General features: G+C 47.8%; 2 protein-coding genes across 2 annotated transcripts in view; one reads left to right on the top strand and one right to left on the bottom strand.

Moving 5' to 3' along the window:
• The window catches only part of LOC142464645 (uncharacterized), a 755,558-nt gene that overhangs the window by 85,695 nt on the left and 657,586 nt on the right, over positions 1-12,277 (top strand).
• The window catches only part of LOC142465244 (uncharacterized), a 42,825-nt gene that overhangs the window by 15,280 nt on the left and 15,268 nt on the right, over positions 1-12,277 (bottom strand). The window contains exon 5 of the mRNA XM_075569243.1: positions 12,035-12,158. Within this exon, the coding sequence (XP_075425358.1) occupies positions 12,035-12,158 (124 nt within the window). The remainder of the gene's footprint in view (positions 1-12,034; positions 12,159-12,277) is intronic.

Genomic DNA, 12,277 nt, shown 5'->3' with positions numbered 1-12,277 from the left:
GTACGCATCTGTTCTCGTGTGTGCGGGGGCACGCATCTGTCTTGTGTGTGTGAGCATCTATCTCGTGTGTGTGAGCTTCTGTTCTCGTGTGTGTAGGCACTTCTGTTCTCGTGTGTGTATGTGCTTTTGTTCTCGTGTGTGCGTGTGGCAAGGAGTTAGCTACAGGAGATACGGCTCGTAGGCGCTTCTCCCTTTGCCAAAATCATATTTCCCGCTGACCAGGCTTTTCGAGCCGGCTTGGCACACCTCCTCCTCTGACGTCAGCAAGGAGACAAGCCCCTGTTTCCATTGGCTAGTCGGATAGGGTTCCCACACTCTGGTCGCTCCTCCTACCTCCTTGCTAAAGATAGCTTAGCGGAGTGTATGCAAGGAGATGGACGAGTCAGAGAACCAGACCATTAAGTGACTTGAGTCGATGAAGCTAGGGCGGGTTTTTTTTAAAGTTGCTCTGTTCGAAATAGCAGAGCAACCGGCTTCGTTTTGAAGCTAGGAAGTTTGCCTCGCAGAGATTAAGGCCTGCCTTTTTCAGCCAAGGTCTACAAATCGAACGTAGCGGTTGCGGTCAGGATTTCTTACCGAAATCAGTTCCAGAACAATCAGGACGAGGTCCCGGTCAGGATTTTCTACCGAACCTCGGTTCATGATGTCCGGGACAAGGTCCCGGTTAGGGTAAACGATTGCAAGCAGGCGCCTTGCACCAAGGAAAGGCTAGATCTCAATCCCCAGACCCCAGTTAATGTGTATATTTCTCTTTTGTGTTTCTGTTGCATTTTGAGGTTTTTATCTAAATAAACCCCATTTTATTTCACTGCCTTGTTTTGCCTATTGAAGGATCCTGGTATAAATTTGTAAAAGACCTGGTCTGCCGTGACAGACTTTTTCTGGTGGCAGCGGTGGGATCACAGGGCTTTGGACTATAACTTCCTACGGGGAATTATAGGACAAAGTGAGCTTGTAGATTGCAAGCTCTCAAAACAAGTGGTGTCGGAAAACACATTATACAAAACCAGGAATCACACTTTTCAGTGTCACTCAGTTTAGTGCCACAAGGTGAAGATCGCTGCCCGTTCAGGACGGTATCAGTCCTGGGATTGTGCAGCAATAGCTGCCAAGTGTGAGACCTTTGGTCTGAAAACAGAGAGCCACAGCAAAGCTGAGCTGGAAGCAATACTGGAGGAACATGAAGTTGCCCTTGCCAGTGCTAACCTGGCGGGAGCTGTTGCCTTTGCGGAGAGCAGAGGAACGGAGCCTGGGGGCCCGGTCCAGGTTGCCACAGTGGCTCAAGGGATACCCATGGTCTTGGGGATCCCGGTTTGCTCTCTGGAGGTTATTGTGGCTATAGTAGCATCTCTGGGTCCTGGGGCTACTACAGCAGAGGATACATTGGATGCACGCTGTCCATCACCCACTGGCATCGCCCATGCCCAGCGCACCTCCGGACTACTCTCAGTACTGACCACCCAAGATAGCTCAGTAGAGTTTTGGGAAGACTCATTGAATATTAAATATAATGGTTTGGCTATTACTGAACTTAACTCCTTGAGTACTTTTGGGATGTATGCCATAGGGGCCAGGTGCCTTATTTACTTAATTTTTTCAAGCTGCCTATGAACTTCTTCCTCAGTTAACCAATTGTTCATTAATATGGAGGTTGTGGCTTCCTCCTGCGGCACTACTATTGAACCTGATTCTTCCCTGGTAAACACAGAGGCAAATAATGTGTTTAATACCTCTGCTTCTCCCTTATCTCCAATAATCTGCCTACCCATCTCACACTGAAAGGGTCCTATATTTTCTTTTCTAATTTTTTTGTAATTAAGGTACTTAAAGAACTTTTTAGGGTTGATCTTACTTTCTATTGCAATCCTTTTTTCGTTATCCATTTTTGCTAATTTGATTGCCCTTTTGCAATTTTTGTTACATTCCTTATAATTCTGATACAATGCCTCTGTCCCTTCTGACGTAAAGAATCTAAACGCCTTCCTCTTCTTCTCCATTTCCTCCCCTACCTGTTTATTTAGCCACATTGGTTTTGACTTATTTATTTTATACTTATTACCCAAGGATATATATGTAGAGGGACGTGGTGTATGTGGTGCTCAGAATTGAACCGGTAGCTTCATGCACATAATTGTAGATAAGACCATAAGCTTGGTGGTCTGACGATATAGGAGTGCCCCCTCAATAATGTAATAACAACTATAGGGTTGAGTGACAAGTGGAGTCAGTTGGGACAACCACCGTGATGTACACATTGATTACCCTTAGGAGTTAATAAAAAGGAACTATGTCCATTGAGCAGCAGGATTTTTATAAGGCACATTGGCACTTTACCTGCTCATCCAGGGGGCACTCTCCGGATCAGTAGCGTGCAATCCATCGATGAGAAGTCTAGGAGAGTAGGTGGTGTGGATGGAGCACAGCTTCAGACGCCCTGCAATGTGAAGCAGGGAAAAACAAAACCAGGCCACTCCGTGTAGTATCAAAAAAATGTATTAAGCCAGAAAACACATACTTGATAAAGTACTATTGTACGAAACGCGTAGGTGCGTTCCACTTGTCCTATTTTTGTTCCCTGTATGTGTTTTCTGGCTTAATACATTTTTTTGATACTACACGGAGTGGCCTGGTTTTGTTTTTCCCTGCTTCACATTGCAGGGCGTCTGAAGCTGTGCTCCATCCACACCACCTACTCTCCTACCCAAGGATATACACTGATAAGTGTGCTTTTCTTTTTTCTTTTTCCAAAATTTTTATTAGGCATTTAAATATTCCACATTATACACGTCATAAACATTATTACAGCCTAATACAGATTTTCTCCTTTTATCAGTTAAAGAAAGAGAAAGACTCATCGCTCCCCTGACCCTCCAGGGGCTAGGCAGAGAGCGCGAGTATAGAAACAGAAAACAAGAGTGGGGAAAGAGAGAGGAGGGCGGGGGGGGGGGGGAAAGCCCGTTGCTTCCCGTGTCCTCAGTCTTTTTTCGCTAAAGCTTCTGAGTTATTTTTCTTCTTTATTTCTCCTATATGGATTAATGGCGTAGGGGTGCCATATGGGTCAGCCACGGGTCCCATGTGTTGTTAAAGGAGTCAGTAGATCTTTTCAAGAAAGCTGACAATTTCTCCATATTCATCACTGTCACGGTAGCTTGTGACAAGTTGTAATTTACACCAAAACTATATATAAATATATATATACCTGGGTTTGAACTGGGACGAGACTTAAGATATGATAAATATAATTTATTCCTTGATAAAGGTGAACACAACAGATTATACAATAACAGGCAAAATATAGACACTTACTTAAAGATTATGGCAAGAAAGTCAGCAGGATCACATACTGCCACCTCTCCCCTAAGTCCGTTGACATCTCAGCAAAGCAGGCAGGTCATAAAAGACACAGGCCTGATGACATGCAGACATCAAGACATTTGCATCAAGACAATGAACAGCATGAACAACTGGGTAAAGGGTGGCTTTGACTTATATATCATTTTAACCTCCTCTTTCCCAGTTTACGGCCCCGTGCCGTCTAGTAAAATCCTCTTTGAAGCTCTTGAAGCTAGGTGGTCAGTGTGAAAAGTTCCACTTCCTCTGGTTAATTCCTTTTGTCCGTTGGGCCAAGCATAAGCAATTAGCCACTTAGTCTTTGATGATCAGGTTTGTAAATTCTAGCCTTTCCTGCTCATCACAACAGGGGTTCCTCAGACTCAACCAAAATTTCATATTTACTGCAAATCATTGCATAACTTCCGTTCCGTAATACACACAGTCAGGTGAGATATATTAATACGGCCGGTGGCACCTGACGCTCGCAGGAAGACCAACAATTACATTGTAATAGGCACATTAATAGAGATATTAATATCTGGCATTTAGCAGCAGGTACCTATACAGGGTTTAGACTCCCCAAGATCGGCTGACTCCCGCCAATACACTTATGTAATTCTTAGCTGGTTCAGCCAAGGACATCTCATATTATTCTTATATTTAATAAAGTTACTCACTTTTGATATCCTGTTGGGGGTAGCCCCCCCCCCCCCCTGGCCCCATCAATAAAACCTTTTGAAGTGGGCTTTTGGCTTTTCGCATAACCAATTAGGTAATTACTTCTTGAGCTCTGTATCACACCTAGCTCAGACTCCTCTTTTGATATGCATTTCCAGAGAGGAAGCTTGCATATCAAAACGTGAATACTCATATGAGGCACCGTCTGGTTCCTTACGCATTACAAAGACAGGCATTCTGCCTGTACATTAGCACACCATTAGCATTCTGCCTGTGTATTTCAAAAACTGCAAAAAGTCACTTTATCCAAAATATATGTCCCTCTTATGACAAAGTTATATTTTTAATATGTGTGTACTTGGGGGGTGACCCGGAGGCTGTACCCCAAGGCTCAGAATACCTTGCGGGCACAGGCAGTTGCAGGCCCATGAGGCAAAGGGAATACACAGATAACGCATTAACTAGCCCACTGGGCTTACACAAATAACCCCTGATGACCCAGTGTGTGTGTTATGCAGGTACTGATTAACCCAGACATTACAATGGAACAGGGAAGAATACATTTACAGGTTATAACAAGGGTAAAATCACATTTCTGGGCCTCAGCCCAGTTAACCCCTTGTCTCCCTGGCGACGTTAGAGGGGGGCCCTTGGGGGGTAACCCCATTAACCCCGGGCCAAACCCTCCCTACCGCCACACCTCCCCTGCTCAAGGGCCCCTGGTACCCCAGCAGCCTCCCCATGGCCCTGGGATACCACTGGCGCTCTTGACGCACTCAATACATCCTGAGGGATTGGCCTGGCAAAATTGTCCTCCAGCATTGACCAGTACACAGTGGATTGTAAAGTCCAGTTCCTGCAAAGCCGGGCATTCTCCTTTGCCTCCCTCTGCCCCCCACCCAGTGCCTTGGGAACCAAGTCCGTGGTGAAGGGGCCCCGGTGCAGTACAGGCTGCACACTGCCCAGAGACTGGCATGTCTCTGCATCTGCAGGAGACCAGCTATCCAGCACAGACTGTCGCTTTCCTGTCAACCAAGTCTGGGCAAGGGCGATGTCACTATTCTGTAGGGACCCTACCTGCCCTGGCTCTGTGCCACCCTGTAGCTGCTCCGCCATACTCCTGACTCTCCTCCCTGGCTGCCTATCTACCCACAGCCCCTCCTTTGGGAACCCTGGGGAATCTGTCAGGGGGGTCACTCCTGGCCCATCAGAGCAAGGGACTTTCTGCCTACCTAGCCAATCCCTAGCTTCTGCCAGCTGCCTGACACCCCACTGGCCTCCTATCTCCCCCTGCTCCACGGTGCCTCCCTGCTTAGCCTCCCCTAGGCCCAGCACCTCAGCCTGCTGCTTACCTCCCTGCAGCCCACCTGCACTCCTCTCCTCCCTGGGCAATCCTAACCCAGACCCTGGAACTACCTGAGTGCACCTACCTCCCTGACCTTGTCTCCCCCTTACCAGGGATGAGCTCAGGGGCACCTCTCCAGATGCAACTGCCTTAGCGCTTGGCTGGCAGGTATCCCTGGGGTGGCACAAGCCTGCCACTGCCCCGGATACCCCCAGCCCATAGCTAGGCTGCAACAGGGGGTTGCTGATCTGAGAAAATCCCTGGGGCTCTGCCAGGGTAACGGGAAACTCTAGCGTCACTACCTGATGCTTTCCCTCCCTGGCTACCACTAGCCCTCCTTCTCTCACTGAGATCTGCTGCTGGCTACCTACCTGCAGCCTCCCCTCACTCCGCTTCTCCCTAGCTAATCCTAGCCTGGACCCTAGGGACACCTGAGTGAGGCCATCTCCCTGACACTGTCTCCCCATTACCGGGGATGAGCCCAGGGGCATCTCTCCAGATGCAACCGCCTTAGCTCTTGGCTGGCAGGTAATCTGGGGGTGGTCTAACTGTGCCACAACCCCTGGTACCTCCAGCCCATAGCAAGGCTGCAACAGGGGGTTGCTGATCTGAGACACCCCCTGAGGCTTTGCCAGGGTAATGGGGAAAACTGGCTGGCTCACTAGCTGCCTTCCCTCCCCGGTTCCCACTGGCCCACCCAACCCTCTCCCAGGCAATCCTACCCTAGAGCTGGGTGCTAACGGGGCTAGCCCCTCTCCCTGAAGCTGTGCCCCCATTACCGGAGGTGAGCTCAGGGTTGCTGGTGCAGATGCACCCACCTTAGCTCCTGGCTGGCAGGTAATCCGGGGGTGGTCTAACTTTGCCACAACCCCTGATACCTCCAGCCCAGAGCAAGGCTGCAACAGTGGGGCTCTTAACTGAGAGTCCCCTTGCTGCTCTGCACAGGTAATGGGGAAGCCTGGCGGCCCTACAAGCTGCCCTTCCTTCCCCTCCCCTGATGCCCCTATCTCCTGCCACCCCCCAGTCACCCCTAGAGTGAAACAACAGGGTACAGTCATAGGGAAACATAAGTCAGAGTCAGTCTGCGACTTGGTCTGGCTTACCTTGCTGGTCCCCGCAGAGACCGCCGCCTTCGTTGGTCCCAATTGCAGGGGGACTGGAGCGGCCGCCGCCGGCCCCATCTGGGCTGGGCAGCACCGGGCCGCTGCCGCAACAGCGCCCGGGTTGGGTACAGGTAAAACGGTGCAGGACAAGGGTCCCAGGTCTTTGTGGAGGAACACAGCTCCATGCAAACTTGGTAAAATAACCCCCTCCCGCAACCCCTGTCCCTCCCCCCGATAAAACTGCCGCCGGTAGGATGCCGGAGTGGCGGCGTCTTCTCTGCCGCCGCCGCTGGTTCTCCGCCGGGATCAGGTGGATGGCCGCTGCTCTCCACCACTGTTGCTGATGCAGCCCGTCCAGGTTCTCCAGGAGACGTCTTGAGGAGGGTTGTCGCCCCGGCTGGGCGGGAGCCATCAGAGGATGCCGCTAACTGGGTCATCTTTTCCGCAGCTCGTGAGCGTTGGCCCTGAGGGGCTTCTTCGCCTGACCGCGCACGGTCAGGGCACTGGGCATTATTGTGGCCCATTGGTTGGCAGTGCCGCAGCAACTGCCGGTGCTTCTCCGCCACCGGTGGACTAACCCCAGCAAGGGGCAACGGAGTCCAGAGCGGAGAGGCTTGAGCGCCGGGCTCTGGGAGGGGATAAGTGGGTCGGATCATCGCCAGCTTCAGCTGCTCGAGCCGCTCTGCTGGGGACATCTCTCCCTGCGCAAACATCAGGGCCAGCAATTCTGGGAAAAATGGACTGGCCGCCGCAACGGCCAATACCTCTCCTGGTGCAAGACCACCCGCTCCCTCCACAAGTCTCTGCCGTCCCGGAGCTGGGTCCCTTCCCTGCTCTCCGGGCGGTGTGATGGTTACAGCAGCTGCAGCTGTGGATCTTTGCTCAGCCTGCCGGGTTTCATGCTCACCGATTGCTGTCTCTCTCTCAGCCTTGCTGGCTGCTGGTCCCCGCGCTGACTTGATGCACTCCTCCGGTCTCAGTGCCCGGCTCCAGTCAGACGGATGGCCGGCACTTTTGTTCTGGAGGAAATGCTTCTCACAAGTAGGGGAACAGTGAGGAGGTGCCATATCTTGTGTTATATGTTGTACACTGTATGTTCAATATCTTTAGTCCCAGGAACTTGCAATTACCATCAAGTTCCCACTGGATCACAGTACCCCGCAGAATACTGTAATCCAGGTCCAGTTCAGTCCCGCCAGCTGCCACCAGTTAATTACAAGCTTGTCACGGTAGCTTGTGACAAGTTGTAATTTACACCAAAACTATATATAAATATATATATACCTGGGTTTGAACTGGGACGAGACTTAAGATATGATAAATATAATTTATTCCTTGATAAAGGTGAACACAACAGATTATACAATAACAGGCAAAATATAGACACTTACTTAAAGATTATGGCAAGAAAGTCAGCAGGATCACATACTGCCACCTCTCCCCTAAGTCCGTTGACATCTCAGCAAAGCAGGCAGGTCATAAAAGACACAGGCCTGATGACATGCAGACATCAAGACATTTGCATCAAGACAATGAACAGCATGAACAACTGGGTAAAGGGTGGCTTTGACTTATATATCATTTTAACCTCCTCTTTCCCAGTTTATGGCCCCGTGCCGTCTAGTAAAATCCTCTTTGAAGCTTTTGAAGCTAGGTGGTCAGTGTGAAAAGTTCCACTTCCTCTGGTTAATTCCTTTTGTCCGTTGGGCCAAGCATAAGCAATTAGCCACTTAGTCTTTGATGATCAGGTTTGTAAATTCTAGCCTTTCCTGCTCATCACAACAGGGGTTCCTCAGACTCAACCAAAATTTCATATTTACTGCAAATCATTGCATAACTTCCGTTCCGTAATACACACAGTCAGGTGAGATATATTAATACGGCCGGTGGCACCTGACGCTCGCAGGAAGACCAACAATTACATTGTAATAGGCACATTAATAGAGATATTAATATCTGGCATTTAGCAGCAGGTACCTATACAGGGTTTAGACTCCCCAAGATCGGCTGACTCCCGCCAATACACTTATGTAATTCTTAGCTGGTTCAGCCAAGGACATCTCATAGTATTCTTATATTTAATAAAGTTACTCACTTTTGATATCCTGTTGGGGGTAGCCCCCCCCCCCTGGCCCCATCAATAAAACCTTTTGAAGTGGGCTTTTGGCTTTTCGCATAACCAATTAGGTAATTACTTCTTGAGCTCTGTATCACACCTAGCTCAGACTCCTCTTTTGATATGCATTTCCAGAGAGGAAGCTTGCATATCAAAACGTGAATACTCATATGAGGCACCATTTGGTTCCTTACGCATTACAAAGACAGGCATTCTGCCTGTACATTAGCACACCATTAGCATTCTGCCTGTGTATTTCAAAAACTGCAAAAAGTCACTTTATCCAAAATATATGTCCCTCTTATGACAAAGTTATATTTTTAATATGTGTGTACTTGGGGGGTGACCCGGAGGCTGTACCCCAAGGCTCAGAATACCTTGCGGGCACAGGCAGTTGCAGGCCCATGAGGCAAAGGGAATACACAGATAACGCATTAACTAGCCCACTGGGCTTACACAATTAACCCCTGATGACCCAGTGTGTGTGTTATGCAGGTACTGATTAACCCAGACATTACAATGGAACAGGGAAGAATACATTTACAGGTTATAACAAGGGTAAAATCACATTTCTGGGCCTCAGCCCAGTTAACCCCTTGTCTCCCTGGCGACGTTAGAGGGGGGCCCTTGGGGGGTAACCCTGTTAACCCCGGGCCAAACCCTCCCTACCGCCACAATCACCTCTTGCACCCTATTTTTTACCGTTTGTTTTGAGGGGGGAGACACCTTCTTCCAGGCGGCCGCCACCGCACATCTAGCCGCTGTAAGAATGAAGGAGATTAATTTACCTGTTGGTCGGTCCAAATTTTCTAAGGGCCTGGCCAGCAGGTAGGTCAACGGATCAATAGGGATTTTGAGGTCTGTGACCTCTTCTATTAATTTTTGTATAGTTCCCCAGTATTTCTGAATTTCCGGACATGTCCACCAAATGTGTGCCATGTCCCCCTTTTGACCGCAGCCTCTCCAGCATAGATCGGACGCCTGGGGGTAGATTTGATTTATTCTAACTGGGGTAAGATACCAGCGAAACAATATTTTATATATATTTTCTTTGATTGTGGTACATATAGAAGTTCCTGAGGCTGTTTCCCAAATTCTTTCCCAGTCCTCTCGGTCTATAACTATTTCCAATTCTGCTGCCCAATGTAGCATGTAGTCATGTGTGGGGGCTTCTGTGGCCCTTTCCAATTCTGCATAAATTTGTGTTATAAGACCTTTCTGTTGGCCTGTTTCTCTACAGAGCCGCTCGAAACCAGTGAGAGGGGGAAATTTCAACGTTGGGGACAGAGTTTGAACAAAGTGCCGAATTTGTAGGTACTTGAAGACATCCAGCCCTACCATTTCATATTTGGTTTGTAGGTTTTGATAACTCAGGAACTCCTCGAAGCTCAGGAGGTCGGCAATCGCTCTGATATTTTTTGCTTTGAATTGGTCCAATTGTCTGGGCTCACAGCCAGGGGGGAATTTCGGGTTTTTATAAATTGGTATTAGTTGAGATTGAGGTGTTGTGAGCTTAAATTTAAATTTGCATTTCGTCCAAGTCTCCCATGTGTGTCTCATCGGACCTAATTTGAATTTACTATTCTGCATGTCTTCCCTGATCAGGGACCAAAGGCAAGCCGGCAGTGAAGGCGTCCCGGCATAATATGTTTCTATATCTAGCCAACAGTACACATTGCATGTGTCCTGGAAATTTGAGTAAAGCACAGCGCCGGAGGATCCCCCCCCCTTTCTCCAACAGTATTGATTTGGGTTAGCGTTCCAGACTACTGCCTGTCGCAATTGGGCGGCTTGGTAGTATTTTGTGATGTCTGGGACACCAAGTCCTCCTCTCCCCCTTGATGCCAAGAGAACTGTCCTGGTAATTCTGGGTTTCTTACCCTGCCAAATAAAGTGGAAGATTAGTTTTTGAATCTTCTTTAATTCTGAGCCAGGGATGTGGACCGGGAGAGTCTGGAAATAATATAGTAATCTAGGGAGTATGTTCATTTTAACCGAGAACATCCTCCCGATCCATGATATCTGATATCCTCCCCATTTATCTAGATCCTGTTTGATTTTCCGGAACAGGGCCGGGTAATTTTGTTGATATAAGGATTGGTAGTTCCTCGCTATCTTAACTCCCAGATATTTGATACTCGAGGAACTCCAATGATAGTTAAAGTTTAATTTGAGGAGTTTCACCTCTGGCTCTGGCAGGCTTAAATTTAGTGCTTCTGATTTGTCGTTGTTGATTTTATAGCCTGATATATCTCCAAAATCTTGGAGTTCTTTTTGGAGGTTAGGTAGGGAGATTTGGGGTTGTGTAAGGGTTAAGATGACATCGTCTGCGAATAGTGATATTTTGTGCTGCCTGTGTCCAATTTCTATTCTTTTGATGTCTCTATTGGCTCTTATTGCTGATGCCAGGGGTTCTATGGTTAATGCAAAGAGGAGAGGAGATAGGGGACATCCCTGTCGAGTTCCATTTGTAATCTCGAATCTCTGGTTACTGCCCTCTGGCAATTTTACTGTTGCAGACGGGTTTTGGTATAATCTACGGACTCCTTCTAGATATGCGTCTTTAAAGCCGAATTTGCGCATAACATGGTCCATGAATAGCCAGTCTATTCTATCGAACGCCTTCTCTGCGCCTAGGCTGAGGAGTAGTGCTTTGGTCTCTGTGAGATGGACATGCTCAATAATATCTATTATCTTCTGAGTATTGTCTGAGGCCTGCCTGCCCGCGACAAATCCTACTTGGTCGTTGTCTATTAGTCTCGGTAAGATGGGGTTCAATCTATTTGCGAGTATTTTGCTATATAGTTTGAGATCACAGTTAAGAAGGGAGATTGGACGGTAGCTTCCACATTGCATCGGGTCTCTGCCTTCTTTATGTATTATGGCCAGGGTGGCCAGGGACATTGATGTGGGGATTTGGTTTCCTTCCATGAAATCGTTAAATATTTTTTAAAAGATGCGTGGATAGTACTGGCAAGAATCTCTTATAGTAGACATTAGTGAAGCCGTCAGGGCCAGGAGACTTAGTAATTTTCAGTGATTTGACCGCCTCTTCCAGTTCCTCTTTTGAAAACTCAGCGTTGAGGACTGTGTTTTCCTCCTCCGTTAGTGTGGGGAGCTGACATTTATCTAAATATTGCGCTATTAATTCGGATGCTATCGGTTCAGGACGGCCATTTTTGGATCTTAAGTTGTAAAGTTCGGTGTAGAATTTTGTAAATTCGGCTGCTATTTTGCTGTCACTATGTTGTATCTCACCAGATCTACTCTTGATGAGTGTGCTTTTCTAATAATGTTTTAAAGACTGCCCATTTATTTTCTACATTTTTCCTCTGGAACTAGTTTCTTGTTCCTGACACAAACCTCACAATAAAAACACAAAGTGTAACTTGAGCTCCTGTGTGCTGGATCCAAACATGACTGACATCTCTATTAGAATAACAGAAAGCCTACTCTTACCAAGTGAGCTGAGGTTCTGGTGTTTCTCCATCATCATGTCCTTGTAATGTTCCTTGTGTCCTTCTAAATACTCCCACTCCTCCATGGAGAAATACACAGCAACATCATCACACTTTATAGGTACCTGAAACACAGAGAATCCCCCACTCAGTATCCAGATATAATAATTGGTCCTGTAAGAATCTTTTCCTTATAGAAAACCAGGTGAGCAAGGCAGAGAGGAGAATACAGATACATAGAACA

Source organism: Ascaphus truei, chromosome 13, assembly GCF_040206685.1.
Source record: "Ascaphus truei isolate aAscTru1 chromosome 13, aAscTru1.hap1, whole genome shotgun sequence".
Taxonomy (NCBI): Eukaryota; Metazoa; Chordata; class Amphibia; order Anura; family Ascaphidae; genus Ascaphus; species Ascaphus truei.
The sequence above is the reverse complement of the archived record's forward strand: the minus strand, read 5'-3'. Positions and strand labels throughout refer to the sequence as shown.